General features: G+C 37.7%; 1 protein-coding gene across 1 annotated transcript; it reads right to left on the reverse strand.

Annotated features, from left to right (window-relative positions):
* Positions 1-1,267: 1,267 nt before the first annotated feature.
* LOC149819479 (uncharacterized) lies at positions 1,268-2,967 on the reverse strand. The gene has a single exon (XM_089984652.1). It carries the CDS (start codon positions 2,717-2,719, stop codon positions 1,604-1,606), a length of 1,116 nt encoding a protein of 371 aa, XP_089840778.1. The 5' UTR covers positions 2,720-2,967; the 3' UTR covers positions 1,268-1,603.
* Between the last annotated feature and the right edge of the window lie 16,795 nt (positions 2,968-19,762).

Below are 19,762 nucleotides of genomic sequence, written 5' to 3' on the forward strand. Positions count from 1 at the left end.
CTTATTTTCATTCGGATTAAGAAAATAAACTTTTTGAGATAATTAATACCATAATAATTATATATAGAGAGAGTAATGGGTCTGTGCTAAACCAATTTAGTGTTAAACTGTGTGCTAAATGGGGTTTTTCAGCTTTTGGGTACTTTTTATGCAGTTCCGGCCATATAAATGTATTTGGGCATGGTCGATTTACTAAGAATCCACACCTGGATCATGTGTTTTCGATGAAAAAACGATGTTTGGAGCCTCAAAAATTTACAAAGATTTTAGACCGTTGATTTTTCAAACTTTATAAAAAAAAACCCACACATGTATTGGAATCAAATGCTTTAAGCTGATCCCTATAAAATCAATCACATAGATCACATTTGCACTGTCAGAATTTAAAAATAAAATAAAAAAAGCCAAAAAAAAAAAAATTAGCAAGCTGTTTACCCCTAAATGGGTTTAACCCCTCCTGCTCATTACTCTCTCTCTCTCTCTCTCTCTCTCTCTCTATCTATCTATCTATATATATATATATCAATCTCTCCTTAACTGCAATTGCAGATAGGATCCTTAGTCAATTAAATAAGAGTAATGCCACCTACTTTCACGTACTAGAAATCATAGTTATATTTTGCATAGTCTCAATTCTAGATGTATTCAACATAATTTAATCCAGATTGTGTTTTTTAAACATAAAAATAAGATTTTCAAGTCATAAAATTTTGATATATTATAGGCCGTTGATTTTAAAAAATATATACATGTGTACGATTAATCACATGATTTAAATCTTGTTTTCTACTAAATAATGTTTGGAGATCATCTTTTGATCAAAAAATTTGAAAGTCTAAAGCTTCTGTCAGGTTGGAGTAGGTGCTCCTGTGCATAGTGACAAATATCGCGAGATTTATGAAAATCTTGTGATAATATCGCAAGAAATTGCCTTAAAGTTTAAAACGGCAATTTCTTGCAAGATTTTCAAAATATCGCAAGATTTATGAGAAAACATAAATATTGTGATTTAAACGTGATATTTATGTTTTAAACGTTTATTTATCATGAAAACCATGTATTTTTATTAATATTTTCTTATAAAAAATATTTTAATAATTTTTAATTTATTTTTTATTGCCAAGATTTCCCCAAAAAATGCGAGATATATGAAAAATTTTCAAATTCTCGCGAGTTTTTGAAAAAAGAGATTTTGCCGTTTTTAAAGATTGTCACTGTGCTCCGGAGCCTCTATCATTGCTAATTAAATCAAAGGCAGTAGAATGTAGGTCCATCCCCCTTCGGGAAAAAACAAATAATAAATAAATAATCAAATAACAATCGGAACCACTCAGATATTTACAACCTCACCCCCACTAGCAACCAGCGCTTATCTTGTTATCCATAGGCGAATTGACGAAACCAACCCTAAGAAGACAGACAAAGACAAGTTCAACCCTGGACTACAGGCCCATGAAAGAACTACCCTAGTTACATAGAACACCTCAGCAGTCGTTTCCGAGAAACGGGCGGGGTACATTGGTCACTACGAGAATTCAAAGGCTCGCGGAACGCTTTCGCCGGAAATCCCCCGAGGATTCCGTCCATCGGCCGGCCAGAAGACCTAGCTGACCAGAAGCTGCGGGTAGCCGAAGGAATGGTGAGGCGAGACAGGAGAGAGCGGAGGGACGTTGAAGATGCCCTTGAGATCTGAGACGCTCGACCATATCGTCGGCGTCAGCGCCGCCGCCGGCGGGCGGACCTCCCCCTCCTCCTCTTCGACCACCGGCATCGGCTCCGGCTCGGGCTGGGCTGCGTTCTTCCTCTTCCGGCTGGTTCGGGCCTCGCTCAGAGGCCAATCGCTCCCGGCCTCGAGCGGGAAGTTGAGGATGGCCTTTCTCCCCCTCATCTCGAAGGCCGCCCGATCGTACGCCCGGGCCGCCTCGATCGCCGTGTCATACGTCCCCAGCCAAACCCTGGCGCCCTGTTTCGCCGGGTCCCGGATTTCCGCCGCGAACTTCCCCCACGGCCGGCGCCTCACGCCCCGGTAGTTCCGCACATCGGCCTCCTCCGCTCCGGCTGGATCGAGCGGCCCCACAGACGGTGAAGGGATGTTTATGCTCAACGGCGCAGACCGGCGTCGCTTTCCTCCTCCGCCGGCGCCCCGAGGAGGAAGAGAAGAAGATCCCGGCGGGGCGGTGGCGATGTTCCGGTCGACGAACGGCAGTTTCTCTTCCATCGATTGAGGAGCCACGAGGAATCCGCCGTGGCCAGAGCTCAAGACTCCGACATTTTGCTCGCGAAACGCCGATTCGACCGTTGAGTATGAGAAGTGACAAGGATCTTGCAAGAAACCTTCGATCATCTCGGTCTTCGGCTCGACAAACTTCGACTCGGAACGCCAGCCGGGAAAAACACCGGATTCCCGCACGAGATGGCCAGAATCTTTCAATTTCCCATCCGAACCCCCAACAACTCGAGATTCTTGCGGGGAAACGTTGAAATTCCCCTGGAAAAACACACCTTCTTTCTTCTCGGGAGCGCCGGAGACGAAGATCTTCGTCTGCACCGAATCGATCCCCGAGAAATCGCTCCCTTGCGTTCCTTTAACATCGGGATCTCCGGCGCAGGGATCGAGGAGGCCATCGAGGAAGGCCTCGAGAGACGACGACGATGGGTCGCCGAGCAAGTGCCCGCTGATCTTCTCGAGCACCAGATCATCCGAACCCAACGATTCCATTCGAGACTCTCCTCAGCAATCAAAGTAAAAAAACTCAGAGACGACGTAAGAGAGTGAGATAGAGGGAGTGAAAGGGTGGGAGGTATAAGAGGGGAGGAGGGAAGGAGGATGAAGACGAAAGAGAGAGGCTTCGCAGGAGGTTCGAGGAGGGAGGCGGGCGGAACCATCGCGGCAGTGCAGAGCTCTGAGAGACTGCGGAGGGGAAAAGCAAGGAGAGGGGCTTCCTTCCACGAGTCTTCTTCAGCCGCTTTTCTCTCGCTTCGGCGAGAGTTCCAAAGTTTATCATAAAAATAAATAAATAAATGTAAATGGCATTTTTTGTGTTATAAACATGTTTTCACAATAATGAGCTTTTTTTTGCCGATTTAAAAAAAAAATACAGTTTCTTTTTTTTTCTCCCATTTCCAAAGTTTAACCGAAAAATATCTGTTATAAACAGAGTTTTGATAAACATCAATTATTCGATTGTGAATTTCTTATTACATTTTTTAATTTTTCAATTTTCTCGAGTTTTTTTTTAATACCTCATAAAGATAAAGAAACACAAGGTTTTACATATATAAAAATATATATGTTTTAAAACAGATACATTTTGTACCCGATGGGGACCCATATTCTAGCTCCAGATAGTATATATTTTGTACCGGGATCGATCCAAAACAGATATAGTTGGTCTACTCATATTTGGGCTGACGCTTAGTTTCTGGTTGTAATCGAGCCTAGTCCAACACCTTCATCATTCTCACTTGAAAGTGAATAGATTTTATCTGTGTGACAAGAGAGACATGTATGTAAGGGAATTAATGGGTCGGGTTTACCAGACTGTAAACACCTTAAATTTTTATCCTCATTCACAAACACCTGCCTCCTATCACTAGGACTCACTCCCTAAAGCCTTTAGAGAACCAGCTGGTCGACCTCTGAGTCAGGATTATTCACAGCCCAAACTCTACAATAAAGTCTAATATTTCATCTTGCAATCAAAATTCAATCTTCATTTTGACTCAATTTCAATTATCAGTTATCATCTTCAGATGAGAATCTTCAAATTTTTTGTCTCTACCAGGGATCCGGGATTTCAAGTCCCTCATCCAGGGTTTACATTTCATGTGTCACTGCATATCACTGCATGCCTTTGACATATCATTTCATTGCATTGCATCTCATTTTCGAGATCCAACACTCCTGTTTTCAAAATATTGAATTCAGATTTGAGTTTTAAAACTTTTCTTCTGAAATCAATTTCAAATATCTTAGCTTTAAATCAACATTTTGTCATTTGCCAATCCCTAGGATCTTATATTTTAAATATTTTTCTCAGAAAACAATCTGAATTCATTTTAAACTTAATTTCAATTGATTTCAATCCTCAAATGAGACTCAGTTAGATGGTGTCGCTTCTGGATTCCTTCATTTGTCGAATTTCTCAAAAATTCTAGAGCCCTAGTTCGATCAGGACTCTATCTTTTTATCTTTTTGAATTTTTTCAAGACTTCATTCTGATTTTAAACCAGTTGTGGTCATATCTCTTGCACATTTCTATCATTTTGGTCAAAATTTCAGAGTCCTAGTTGGATCATGACTCTTTTTCCAGAGTCCTAGTCGGATCAGAACTCTACTTTTTACTATCTTTTTTACCTGTTTTTTGAGAAAAACTTTCAAAATCTTTCATTTCGGCCAAAATCCTAAAGTCCTAGTTGGATTAAGACTCTTTTTCAAGAATCCCAATCGGATTAAGACTCTTCTTCAGAGTTTCAGTCGAATTAGGACTCTATCTTTCATGACTATGTTAGCTATTTTCAATAAAATCTTTCAAAATCTTTCGAAGTGAGTAAAAAACTCAAAGTTTTAGTTGAACCAAGACTCTATTCAAAGAGTCCCAGTTGGATCAGGATTCTGACCCTGATTTCAATTTTGAGAGGATCTTCCAAAATCTCTTCATTAATCTCTTCCAAAAACCAAAATTGTTACACTTCTATCACAGAGTTTCACAAATTCTGAGATTTTGTCTCAGAGTCCTGATCGAATTAGAACTCTATCCTGAGTTCATTTTTTACTTTATTTTCACTTGTTTTCAAAAGTCTTTTAAAAATCTTGTCATTAGTTTTCTTAGAAAATCCAAAAGTCTGAGAGTCCTAGTCAAATTAGGACTCTGTCCTCAGAGTCTCAGTCAGATTAGGACTCTGTTTTTATTTTACTATTTTTAACTATTTTTACTGGTTTTCGAAAATTATTTTGTCTATTTTTTAAAAAATACAAAAAAAAAATCTAGAGTTTCAGTCTGATCAGGACTTTGTCCCAGAGTCCTAATCCAGTTAGGAGTCTATTCTGAAGTTTGTTTTTACTTTCATTATTATCTTTTCCACTTGTTTTTCAAAATTAGGTCATTTTGCAGAGTCTCGGTTGATTTAGTATTCTATTTCAGAGTTTCAGTTGAGTTAGGATTCTAACCCTCACTGCATTTTTTTGACTTGTTTTACCATTTCTGATGAAATCTTTCAAAAAACTTCTTCATTTGGCTTTCAAAACTCTAAAATCTTATAGTCCTAATTGGTTCAGGACTCTGATCTAGAGTTTCAGTTCGCTTAGAACTCTATTTTCAAACCTTTGAATTTCATATATTGATTTTAACCCCTTTTCAAAGTCATTTTCAGACTTTATTTCAATTTTTTCAAAACCTTGTTGTAGGGCCCACTCAGTTGGCACCATATCTATAGGAGTTCTGATCTAATCAGGACTCTGTGTCATTTCAAAACTCTCAATTTCAAGACTACTTTTGAATATATTTGAAAAACCTCTCAATTTTAAGTTTCAAAATTGATTTTGAAAATTCAAGTGGGGCCCACTTGAGGTGGCACCACATTTGCAAAAGTCAGGGTGAGACTAGGGCTAGTCAATGTCCTACTTAGGTTAGATGTCTAGGTGAGCCAAAGTTTATTTTTAAAAACCTCCATTTTTATTCTTTGTTTTTAATTTCGATTTTAAAGCTTTAAAACTTAGGGTTTTCAAAAAAACCCAAATGAGGCCCACAAGGGGTGGTGGCAGATTTAGGGTATTTTAGGGTTTTGATTAGGGCTTATATAGGTTAGTAATTAGGTTAAATCCCATTAAAAAAATCGCCCCCCACTAATAATTTTAGATAGGTTTTAGAAAGGGCAAGTTTGGAATTAAGAGAAACCCTAATTAAAACCTAATTCTTTTCTATTTAAAGAGCTCATAGGGGGGGGGGGGGTCAACCACTATTCCTTTCTCACCTCTTTCTTGGAGCTTCTCTCTCCTCTCTACAACCCTCTTCTTCCTGCTTGCAGCTGCATCCACCCAAGGTGAGGTTTTAAAACTGTTTTTTATGCTTTTATTAATTTTTCTTCTTGTTTTATCATGATTTCCCCATGGGCGCCCCTTGAGTTCATGGATTCAACCATGATTTTTGAACAAAAACCTTAAAATCGACCCAAGAAAGTGATCTAACTCAGATTTATGGTTTTTTCAAGAAATCTAATCCATTAGAATCGATGAGAGCTACTTTTTTTATGTTCTTAACCTACAAAAGATGTGATTTACCCGTTAAATAGGCTAAATCCATCCTTTCAAAGGTAAAATCAATTTTCATCATAGATTTCCTGTATTTTTTTTTTGTCATATTAATGTTTATTTCATATGTTTCAGCATTTAATTAAATTTTTTTTTACTGTTAGGTATTTTTTTATTGCTTTCATTGTTAAATCATTTTTTTAGGGTTTTCTTATATTTTTGTGTGTTTTGATTTTAGATCCATAGAAATCATGCTACTTCATATTTAAATATTTGTTAGAAAATTCTGAATTTTTTATATGCAGTCCATGGATGTATCAGTGAGCCTTTGTAAAAAACTCAAACATTTTAGGATTCGAGAACTCTGTTAGAAAAATATAAAGTCGAATCGTGATTCTTGTTGGTTAAAATCATTATTCATATTCAAGTATAACTTGTAGTTGTGTTATTTTTGTGATCCAAGATCTGACTTAAAATCCGTAAATTGCAGTAGCTTCGTATTAGAGTCTATTATTTACTGTAAATTCTTCATAATTTTATGTCACTGTTTGATATTTTTCCTCTGTCAGAGAGTCAGATCAACTTTTTGGAACTTGTTGTGTCTTATTAAAACCCTAATTCAACATGTGTTGATCGTATCTCTCTAATGGGAGATCTGATTCATAATCAATAAAAAAGGAAGTTCATTATTTACATGTTTGTTATTCACTGATGAAATCTCAGAAATGTTTGATGTGTTTTGTTATTTTTCCCTGTATTCGAAACCGAAAGTGTCTGTTTTGATAAATTTTATATTTGCTATAATTGATCAAATATTGCCGGAATGATATCTCCCTAACCGGAGATGGTTTTTCTGATATGTAAAAGAGAGAATCTTTGTTTTTCTGTTTAGTAGTCTGTGTAAAATTTTATGAATTTCTATGGTGGATTGACCCCTGATTCAGGTCTAACACTGAAACAGGTACGTGCCCACGGGTAAAAATAGCATATTTTAGGGTTTTATGTGATTTTCATATTAAAATTATGTAAAAATTTAATTTTTCTGTTTTCAATCTACTTTTAGGATTATAAAAAGTGAAGATGTCTATTTTTATCAATTTTGAATATCATTTGATGCTTGAATGAGTTAAATTGCAAAATAGGGTACCCATAGAATCCCGAAACACTACAAAAATCATGATTTTCATGATATTTCTGATTTTTTTGGTATAAGTTCATGTTTTTAGGGTTTGTTCATGTTTAGAATCATGCTAGGACACCTCATATTCAATTGACGTATTACAACTCATAAAAATGCACAAAATACAATGCATACATGATCTAACATTCATGCTCATGAACAAAGAAAATGACAAGAAAACAACAAAGCTACTAATATCACACACTAATATGGGATGTCTCCCATAGAGCGCTAAATTTTACGTCTTCAACCAGATGGATCTCTAGTGACACTTCATCATCTATGAGATCAATGGACATTAAGTCATACTCAATCAAGAGGTTTGAAGAAAATGGTTTCATCTATGACCCTACCTACAATATTTCCTCTAACTTTACCCCTCTAGACCCTGCACCGGTTCTCTAGCCTACTAAGAACGAGCTTAGTCTTTACATGAAGACTATTCTTACATGATGGTGAGCCATAAACCAAATTTTTATTCATCCGAGCATCCAACTGCGGATCAGATTGCTTTCATTGAACGTCTGTCACATGAAAGCATTTGTCATTTTTTGTCGCTCTTGTGGCAACATAAAAAATGTTTATGCGCAAATGCTTGTTGCTAAAAGAAATATCCATTTCCCCAGTACGATAATCAATACGAGCGTTGGCAATGGCCAAGAATGGTCTGCCAAGAATTATGGGAGTCTGGTGAGCGACATTAGTGCCCTCCATGTCCAGAATGAGAAAATCAACATAAAAATAAAAAACCCCAACTTTGACTAATACATCTTTCAAGATTCTCCGAGAAAGCTTGGTAGACCTGTCGACCAACTGTAAGATGGTCATCGGGGGCTTTAAATCTTCAATCTCAAAAGTGTCATAAAGAAAACCTGGCAATATATTCATACTTGCACCAAGAACGAGCAGTGCACACTAGATGGTCATGTTTCCTATGGCACAAGAGTTGATCAGTGCCCCAGAATACTTCAGTTTAGGTGGGGCTTGGTGTCAAAACACAGAGTTCAGTAGCTCAGTCAGGAAGATTTTCTTGGGCAACAATCTTGACTTTCTTTTCTGCGTGCAAAGTACCTTAAGAAACTTTGTATAGGCAAGCACTTGTTGGATGTCGTCAAGCAGAGGGAGGTTTATATGAACATGCTTGAATATGTCAAGCATTTCGTTCATTCTAACCCCTGCTTGCCAAAATCATTTGATTTTTTCAAAACTTGAGGAAAAGGGTCTCTAAGAATACATGAAGGAGAAGGCATAGGCCATGGGCCCTGCCCGCTTTTCATGGGCCTAGTAGGGGAGATCAACTGGTCAATAAGTCTATCATTGGGATCTTTAGTCTTCTCCTGAGTAGGGTAGAGTGTCTTTCCACTCTAAAGGGACATAACAGAGTTGGCATGCTCTTGATGAGACTATGTGAGATGCAGGTCATGGTGCATGAGTTCTTTACCCCTCGGGTTGACAACAGACTGATTTGGGAGACTTTCCTCTCAAGGCTTCATCCAACAGTCACATCTATAGCTTAATCTAGTTTAGCCGATTTTTTTTATTTATGCATAGAATAATAATATTTTATTCAAATCAATAGATTTAGCATAGCATTTTCTGATATTTTCGTGAGTTTTGATTCAATTTATGGTAGATCTAGGTTAGATTTAGTCCAGACTAATTTTTTTAATATTCAATTTTTATTAGATCAATTAATTAGACTTTCTTTAATAGCCGATTGGGGTTTTTAATAGTAATTTTAATTCTTTTTGAAGTTCAGTCTGTAGAACTAACGTTTTCAACTATATTCATTAAAAAAGTTAGTTTTTTTTATTGTGTGAATCACGTTTTGATAGTTTTCATCATAATCAATTTAGTTTTAATTAATTATAATTGTTGTTATTTAGTAACTAATTATAAATGCCAGTCTGGTACTCTCCCACCATGGTGTTTGAATGTTTGTTTCGCCCACTGTAGGACAGGGAAGGAAAGGGACGTAAGCTCAGAAATTTTCCACAAAAAAGACAAAACAAACAATTTTCCTATCACATGAAAAGTATGAAAAGTTTAGCTGAAAAAAATTCACCACCATTTCTCCACCCATTTAGGTGGAACTTTTTTTAATATGAAAACGCGCAGTTGTTTGGGACACACTACAAGAAAATCAGCTTTTGCTGGCACTCCTCAGCGGTAGCGCCATTATAAAGTTGCATTTACAAGCGCATAAATAGACTGCGCCACCAAAAAAAAATCTCTGGTACAGTTCTTATGCCATGAAATGCATTACCGGCAGTCTAAAGATGTGCCTCAAAATGCATTACCGGCGACACCTTTCCTAGTGCTACCGCTGGCGCATTCATGTGCCAGCAAAAGTTTTTACTGGCACTATTAGTGGTACATTAAAACCCTTATTTCTTGTAGTGATAATATAAAAAAGATTGTTCTTATACGAGAGAAGGTATGAAGAAATATACACATGAAAAGTGGAAGGTGATGGGAAAAAGTGGGGCCTGCTTGTGACAGCCCAAAACTTTATCACCATGTTGTTTGGGTGTTTGTTTCACCCATTGTAAAAAAAGGATGTCAGCTCAGCAATTTCTCCCAAAAAACTACATAAAAAAATAGTTTCCTATCATATGAAAAACATGGAAAGTTTGGTGAAAATTTTTCACCACCATTTCTCTACCTATTTAGGTGGGAAATTTTTCTACTATGAAATCGTACGGTTGTTTAGGACCATATGATAAGATTGTTCTTCTTAGCTTGTATCTCATTTTCAAACATATCCTTGGAGGATGTCACATAAGAATTGAAAATCACAAATCTACTTGAATTTGTCCAACCACCGCCACTCTTTTTGCTCGAGTATTTTTGAAGCCTTTGAAAATCTTCATCAATCTCTATCACATAATCTAAAGACAGCCGAACACATCTATAGAGTCGGAATTGTGAAAAAAAATACATTGAAAGTCCTGAAAAACCAATTTAACATGTTTTCATCACTATATATATAGAGAGAGAAAGAGATTCTCTCTCTCACACACATAATTTGACATAAATGTGTACACGTTGTTTATTTGTTATGGATCACACCTTGGATTTTTTTTTAAATTAAAATTCTTTTTGATGAAGAAGTTTCCTGCCGAAGCAAATAATCTTCGGGTGGGGTCACTGATACCCAAGCCCTTATGGAGCTCACCAATAAAAGGCACCCACACACTTATTGGGAGTCTAACCTGTGGCGAAGGAGTCAGCACCTTCTCCTCAAACTCTCTACCACTAGGGTGACCGGTGCCGGTAAATCAAAATTCTTTAGATTAATAAAGTTTTGATAAAATTATGAGGTCATTTATTTTTTAAACCCTTGAAAATCTTTCTCACATATTATAAGCACTTAATTCAAAATCCATTTTATTACAAAAGAAACTATGCATATTACATGAATATGTTTTCTCTTTCCATTTGATCATTTGATTAGATATATAGTTCAAGGTGGTCTCAGGTACTCACTGTAGCCTGGTATGCACGTTTGTGTGTCTGTGGACCACACCAGTCCTTTTACAAACATCATTTAGACAACTCAGACAGGTCAGAGGCCTGCTCATAATACTAGGCAGTTATTTAATCACCCATATACTAGTGGGATTCGAGCTTGCAACATCCCATTACATCGTGACTTGCACTAACTGCTCGTACCCCGTTGGTAGGACCACATCAGTCCTTACTTTGAGGCATTCTAGTGGGTGACTGCGATTCCATATTATTCAAGCTGAATTTAAAAGCTAAAACAATACACATTATTATGTATTTTTAGCTAGGAAATGGTTTGGTGGACATGAAAATATAGTAATGCATAAAAAATTTGTAATTTCCATTCACTTGAAAACCAATAATAAATGATAAAAAGGGATGAGGATATGGTGCAATCACATGGCACATAATTTGTGCATTAAGCACGTGATTGTCTTCCGGTCTTGAGCCCCACAACTGATAGTGTCAAGTGATTAATGCACAAATATTTGTGCAATCATATTGCACCTGATCTTTGAAGTCCACAAGGTCTCTAAACTATGTAGGTGGATATATGAGTCGAGTGTGCATCTCTCTCCTTTAGGGCATGTTTTGATGGTTTGTTCAGGATTGGATGAAAATGAACAACATAGACAGAACATATATAACATTTGTTTTCGTAACAACTGTACCAAGTTCAATGTTTGTTTAGATCGTACTCAGATGTTGTGTTTCAAATATCCTTTGTTTAATGATGATGTGTGAGCAACTTAGACAAATTGGCAACAAAATCAAGTGAATCATACTTGAAAAACTTGGATTTGTTCCCAAATACATAAGAAGATAGCAATGCGTGTTGTTTGTCCATGGAGACGATGAATTTCTTCATTCGTTGGTTGATTTTGTTGATAGAGATGATTAATTTCTTTATTCATGGTTGAATTTGTTGATAGAGACAATGAATTTCTTCATTCGTGGTTGAATTTGTCGATAGAGACAATCCAATCCCTACAAACCACATGAGAATCAATGAACACCATCCATAATTTCATATCAAACTGTAGCTCAAAGAAAGCAATCAAATGCCGAAGAAATGATGAAGTGCATGATTCTACTAAAATAAACAGAAACAAATGACTCCCAACAATTATATAATTATATCCGTATAACAAACCCACACCAACACACCATTTCTCCTCAAAGGTAGTCTTAAACTCTAAACCTCTAGAAAATCAAAATTTAATTAAAACAAAAAGAAAACCCTCTTTCCACCTCCTTGATTGCAAAACAGCACGCATACCCCCCAAAGCACAAACAAGAATAAAATGAAACCACATTTAAAGGAATAGAGGAAGGTTGACCAATCTACTTGGGTTAGGGAATCAAGGAGGAAGGGAAAGAGGTGTTGAGGTATCTAGCTTGATGCATTTCGAGCTCGTTGATTTGCTGCTCACGGCCCATCTGGATGATCAGCGGGACAACAAGGATTAGGAAGGTGGTTTCGGGGATCCAAGTGACCTTGCCAGTGTTGTGCAGGAGCTTCTTCCTCTGCAGCACGTTTGCCGCATCCGACGTTTGCTAAAATACGTGTGATTTTTAGGTTTTTTGTCTCACGTGATGCGCAGGACGTGCCGTCAAACATACCCTTAAGGCCAAAATACCAAGCTCCTTGATGGGCAAAGGGGGGATTTTTACATCTTGAAGGCAGGCCATGTCAGCAAAACAACAATCTCTCAAACCCCACCACTGATCTTGTACATTTGGTTGCATTCAAATGTGATTTGGAATCTCATTTAATGAATCTCATTTGCACAAATAGCCAAACATGTGATTTGAAACCTCATGCAAATGAGAGAATGAATTTCATTTGCAGAAATAACCAAACATGTGATTTGAAATCTCATGCAAATAAAATACATACAGTATGTTTGGTTGCATATCATATAACTTGGAATCACATGAGATTTATAAAGTGAATCTCATTTGAATTGGTATAAAACTCAAAAAAAATAAGACTTATAAAAAATGAGTTGGTATATAAATCAAATGTTAGATTTAAAAAGTGAATTTCAAATGAGATTCACTTTCTAATGAGGTATTTTGAAAGTACAATCTATTTTGAACATATTTTAACTTTTTAAAAATGCAACCAAACGTACCTGAATGTGATATGAAAAGTGACTCTCACGTGATTCTAAATCACATGGTGGAATATTGATTTGAAATCAGGACTTCAAATCACATCCATCTCTTGTGATACCAAATCACATGAGATGCAACCAAATATAAATATAAAAAAAAATGATGGAAAGGAAAGCCATCATTTTAGCCTTAAGACAGACTTGATTACATCAGCCAGCCTGTGTCCTGCGTTTTACATAGGACAAAGTCTTGAAGCACATTGAAACTCGAACGGCTCCATCAACCCAAATATCCAAATGGATCCATAACTCACCAAAACTTAATCGATGTCTCTTGTTTTTCTTCCCTAATTTTTGAGGTGTTTGGACGCAAGTGAAGAGAAATTTCTTTTTATGCCCTTGGATTCAGCACTATGTAACAAATATGGCCCGTGTTTGGAAAAAAATTAAGTTGATATCACAATATTTTTAACTGCTAAATAATCCCCAAAATATTTTGTATTTTCAAAATATCACCTGTTTTTAAATCATCACGATTTTATCATGATATTAATGTGAGAAAATGATAGTTGTTATTATAATTTACTATATGTTTCAAATTTTGTAAGTGTAGCACTATTTTTTGAAGAACTTTTGGGATTTTTTTTTCAATATCACATTATTTTCCCTCACTAGGATTTGCTCGAGAAGTGGGCACAAAATGGTTGGTGTCAACTGCCAAATGGAAACACACACACACACACACACACACACACACACACACACACACACACACACACACACACACACACACACACATATATATATATATGTCATTGGATAGAAATGATTGGAGGAGAAGGATTCATGTGGAAGACCCAGAATGATTTTCTTTGTTGGTTCATATCGCCGACCCCAATTGTTTTGGGATGAAGGCGTAATTGTTGTTGTTTGTTGTTGTATATGTATGTCTGGCTAGGTGAGTCAGCTTAAGGCCTTCAAGTTGAAGGAAGTTGCGAGATTAAATACTCGGGTTGTGTGCCCCACGCAACAAGGCTAAAGAAGTCGGCTCCTTGGTGGACATACACCACCCTCTCGATTTTGTGCCATAAAGTGCGGGTGTGGCAACCATAGCTTTTTATTTTTATTTTTTGAAAGAGAAGTTGAGGTTAGGCAGACCCCCACCAGTTATTATTTAACGTACCACTAGGGTTTGAACCTGCAACTTCCCACCACAAGGAGACGGGTCTTTTAACATCTCCTACCAACCACGTGGAGCAGTGGCAACCATAGCTTTTCAAGATTTTCTAGCATAGCTAGTGTCTTAACCCAGCATCAGTTTTTCTGTGTAATAAGTTGAATGAAAAACATCTGACCAAGTTGCTCAAATGGTAACAGGTTTGGAGAGAAGGTGTTGACCTCTTCGTCCCAAGTTTTAACTCCCACACCAGATGTACAGGTGCTTAACTTAACTAGTGGGTTTGGGTGATGGTGAGCCAAAATTCTGAATCAAGCTGCACAACTCATCAAGTTGAATGCTGCTTCCCATGCTGGGAGGAGCCCTCAGACCCCCCTTTTGTAAGGGTAAAAACTCTGAATCAGGCTCCACAACTCATCAAGTTGAGTGTTGCTTCTCACGTTGGGAGGAGCCCTCAGACCCCCCCTTTTGTATGGGTAAAAACTCTGAATCAGGCTCCACAACTCTTCAAGTTGAATGATGCTACCCACGCTGGGAGGAGCCCCCAAACCCCTCTTCTGTAAGGGTAAAAACTCTGAATCAGGATCCACAACTCATTTAGTTGAATGATGCTACCCACGCTGGGAGGAGCCCCCAAACCCTCCTCCTGTAAGAGTAAAAACTCTGAATCAGGCTCCATAACAGTCAATATGCAGGTCAGTCAGTGCTTGATGGAGCAATGTAGGATCTTTTGCTGGATGTGCACAGAAGCAGAAAGAGAAGGGAGAGAGAGAGAGGGTTGATGTTCATGGCCTCCTCCACGAGAGATTTCTTTCTCGGATAATCCTGCAGTGCAGAGATTGGGTGTTAAATAATCATCTTTGGGGCACTTAAGTCTTTACAATCACTCATTTTCTAGAATCATTATTTTTTTTGACACCAATGGAGGAGAGGGTACTTAAGTCTTTGCAATCGCATCAAACTCTAATGTCAATTAATGCTGACAAACATGAGGATACGAGACGCACATGCTTAAATACGTGGTGTTTTTTGGGACCCCCAAGCATGAGATGCCCTGTTCGGGGGGGGACATATAACCTGCTTCGGGAGTTTTTTCTCGAGGGTGGGCCCATTAAGTGACCCTATTGTCAACGAGGGCTCATCATCATCAAAAGAAATAAAACTGCAAGAAGGAAAAAAAACGTCAAGGGGAATTTTGAAAAAACTGCATCCCTCCAAACGCCAACAAAACCAAACATGGTGTTCTCAAGAAAATTGGGCAAAGGAACGCCTGAGTCACTTTCAGGTATGGCCTTTCCTGTCATTTCCTCTCAGAATTGCGGCGACAGGATAAATTTTCCATGGTCAAACTCTAAGAATATGGTCAATATTCGTATTTGACCATTATCTGGAGAATTTTCTTTTCAAACTTCAAACCACTTTTTTTATAGTGAAACAAAATTCCCACCGTTCACCATCCCCGTGTTATATGATGATTGAATTTTGTTCTTTTCCTTGGAAAATTAAACATGATAAAGAAATTCATGTTGATAAAACTGTTCCTCTCATACTTGGGTGCCATCATTCAATGTGCTGACCAAAACTTATCCAAAATTGCAAATAGGCTCCCCTACATGCCCTAGATAGAAATGGTCTATGTTTAGCTGTTTAGGGTTCTGTTTTGGATGCACCCACTTGTCTTTTTCAATTTTTTCTTTTACATTTGCGATATTTACTGACATATTATCATACATTTTTGTGCCAACATTTACCAAATATTTCAATGATAAAACTTATCTTCGTAAGTTAATTATTGTGATATTAACCCCGAGTGGTTTGGTGCAGTGGAGGCCACTAGACGGGTGGGGTGGTCAGGATTTCATTACCATGAGTGTCAAACCTCTTGCATTAATGACGACGGCAAGAGATAACTTGCTCATCAGAAGCCAGGCGACTCCGACTCTTGAGAGCAAGGGGTTTACACTATCGAGAAGGTGACCGTAAGTACATGCATGGCAGGTTGAGCCATCGCGATTAGGTCTCTGATCCGAGAGGAGTTTTTCCATCCTTCATAAAAAAAAAAAAAGTTATTGTGATATTTACATTCCTTAAAAAGTCTTGATAACGAGAACATTGGCATTGTTTTTTTTTTTCGATAATTCAGGAGAGAACCTCCTCCCTCCATCACTCACTGCACATTGGCTAGCTTTCTGTTGATAAAATTCTTGAGGTCCCCCTGCCCACTGGAGACTACACCGAGGTTCGACCTTATGGCTAGGGACACTACCCATGGTTCATACTTTATAATACCAGCTAAGAAGATGGTTAATTTGTTTGGTGTTTAAAGTGACTAGACAACTTGATCCTAGTCCGAAGGGGGCCTAAAGGAGTTCATAAACTTGGTCACATTCTACAGAAAGATCAACAGTGCTCATAAAAGACACGCTACAGGTAGGCCGGCTGCAACCTAGCGTAGAAAGGTCACCAAGGTCAGTATGACACATACTGGCGATATATTGAAAAATATTGAGAAAACCATGATATCTATTGCTGTCGTTCCAAAGTTCAAAACATCATTGATAATTTGTTAAAATGTAAATATTGTGATTTTATTATTATATTTATGTTTTTTGTATATATCAGCTATTTTTTTTGTGAAAAATGGGTGGATTTTATTTTTATATGTTATTGTTGAAATATTATATGTTTATTTTTGTTGATATTTTGCTGATGAAAATGCGAGAAATATGAAAATTTTCAATTTCGCAAAGACAACTGCCATCACCAACGGGTTGGGATCGATGTTGCAAGTTCGAATCCCTATGGTATATAGTTTGTATAATTGGTGGGGGTCTGCCTAACCCTACCTTTCTCTGTTGAAAAAAAAAAGATAACTGCCGTTACTTTTTTATTTTAAAAGTTCGTCAGTATGAACAGTGCATGCTTCGCAAAGGGCTAGGACCCAGTTGCCCATTAAAACTCTGCACACCTGACTAGGGTTGGGTCCGATTCAGGATGAAAGTTTTGCAATTTTTGGCTATTTCGGATCTGGCCGAATCCGACTCCCCATATATATAGTTGTTCCGGATCTGAACCACTTGCATTCCTAGCAGGGCTGGTAAATGAACCGAGAAACTCATGGCTCGGCTAGTTAAAATCCAAACATAAGAAAATAAAAAAAAGGGGGTTGTTCTACCCAATGACACATTAGGAACATAGTTGCATCTCCTAAAGTCGTCTTTCCTCTATAGACAAGCTGGGGTTGGGCAAATCCCTACCATTATTTTTTTGCTAAGAGAAAACCACCATCACCTACCGCACATTGGCGAGCACTCCAGTTGGTAAAACCCTTGAGGTCCTTCGTGTGATACCTTTATCAGCTCAAGGGCGTGTTTAAATCACAGGCACACCCGAACAGGGACCGACCGGCCCCTACGAGGATGTTGTCCTGCGTTTGATACACGAAAACCAACTGGTCCGGTGGAGACCCATTGCTTCCCACCCCTATGTATTTAAAATGGGTGGGATGGACAAACACCCCCTGACATGTCAAGCTGCACTTTTCCAGTGAAGCAAACACGCCCTAAATGATAATCATACAAAAACTGTTTTGGATGGCATATTTTGATAGAAACCAGTCTGGTGGTTTGTCTTTTCAAGTTCTATCATGTCTTAGTACACAGCTAGCTTTGTTAATTGTCTAAATAGATTATTACATGATTTGAGTACAAGACAAACTTGAAATCCATGAGAAAGATCTATGCTGCCACCCATGCAATGCTAATATAAATAATCCACTAAAACAAATATATATATATATATATATATATATATATTGGCTACAGTCAACTGTAGCAGTCTCCAGTAAAAACTATGCGTTTTTTTTTTTTGCTTTTTTAGGTACAGTTTGATGACACCCAAACCTAGTTATAAACTGGGTTTTAGGTTTAAACTGAGTTTTGTGCTCAAAACCAAAGTTTTGGTGTATTTGAATGACACAACAAAATATGATTTCAAGCCAAAACATGGCTAAGTGAAAAAAGAACCCCTTCTCCCAGGTTTACAACCTAGTTTATCAAGAGCCTCTCCCCCCACCTCAACTCTCCCTTGTGAATCCAGCCACTTTCTAGCTGGTCATCGACCAGAAAGTGGCCAGAAACATGTGCATTTTATTTCTTTTAAAAAACTAATTGTCCAGTCATTTTCCGGCCACCCATCGGTCCGGAAATGGCCGGGGCGGCATCACCTGGTGTGGGTGATGCCATCCTAGCCATTTCCCAGTCAGTGGGTGGTTGAGAAATGGGCGACCAATTTTTTTTAGCATTTTTGTTAGAAAAATGGCTGGCCAACCATTTTTCGGCCAGCCATCGGCTGGGAAATGGCCAGCCTGGTATTTCGTGTGATGGGTGATACAGGCTGGCCATTTCTAGGCCGCTGGCTGGTCGGAAAATGCCCAGCCAACCATTTTTCTTTTCTGTTTTCCTAAAAAATGAAGGTTGGCCATTTTCCGGCAAGGCCATTTCCCAGCTGATGAGTGGATGGGAAATGGCCAGCCTTGATTTTTGTATTTTTTTTTTTGGGGGGGTCACCAAATACCTGAAAACTAGGTTTTTCTAACCCAAGCTGGCTTTGGCAAGCCAAGTTTGATAAAAACCTGGGTTTTGGGCAAAACCTGGTTTGCCAAAAACTAGATTTGCACCCTTGTCATTCAAATCGCCCCTTGATCTTTTTGTCTATCAATTCTTATGACATGATCCATACGGCTTGTTTAGTTTTTTGAATTATTCTATTTTGTAACACAAGCAGTTTCTTTTTTAGAGTGTCAAAAATCAATGGCTCATGATGCACCAAAATTTTATGAGTGAACAAATCATGGTCTTATGTCAAGACCACTTAGAACAAAGTGTTATCCATAATAAACAAACTGCGCCAAACACATAAGTGGGGCCAAATTGGTTATATAAAGCTCACATCTACGAGCTATTTTGCTAGAAAACATGGTATAGTCTAGTGTATCCAATACTCTCTCTCTCTCTCTCTCTCTCTCTCTCTCTCTCTATATATATATATATATATATATATATATATATATATATATATATATATATATATGTGTGTGTGTGTGTGTGTGTGTGTGTGTGTGTGTGTGTGATGTAAATGTGCTAAATGACTTTTCAGCTTTTTCAGTTCTTTTTTAGGGACTTCTACCCATAAATGTATTCAGCCCGATAGATTTACTAGGGATCGACACCTGGTTCATGTATTTTTTTATGAAAAAAAATGAGATTTAGGGTCTCAAATATTTACAAAAATTTCATGCTATTATTTTTGAAACCTTAAAAACCCACTTACATGTCAGAATTGAATGCTTCAAGAGTTGAACCCTATTAAATCAAGCACATATTGCATCAAAAATCACATTTTTGATTCTTAGCAAATTTACCATGCCAAACACATCTACATGGTTGGATTTGTGAAAAAACATTGAAAATGCTTGTATATATATATATGTGTGTGTGTGTGTTATTATTGTGATAATTAAAGTA

Source organism: Nuphar pumila, chromosome 13 (assembly GCF_984573655.1).
Source record: "Nuphar pumila chromosome 13, dmNupPumi1.hap1.1, whole genome shotgun sequence".
Lineage (NCBI taxonomy): Eukaryota > Viridiplantae > Streptophyta > Magnoliopsida > Nymphaeales > Nymphaeaceae > Nuphar > Nuphar pumila.

What these genes read in the sequence shown, in the direction of transcription:
- LOC149819479 (XM_089984652.1), bottom strand. Translation starts at nt 2,719, where the DNA reads ATGGAATCGTTGGGTTCGGATGATCTGGTGCTCGAGAAGATCAGCGGG.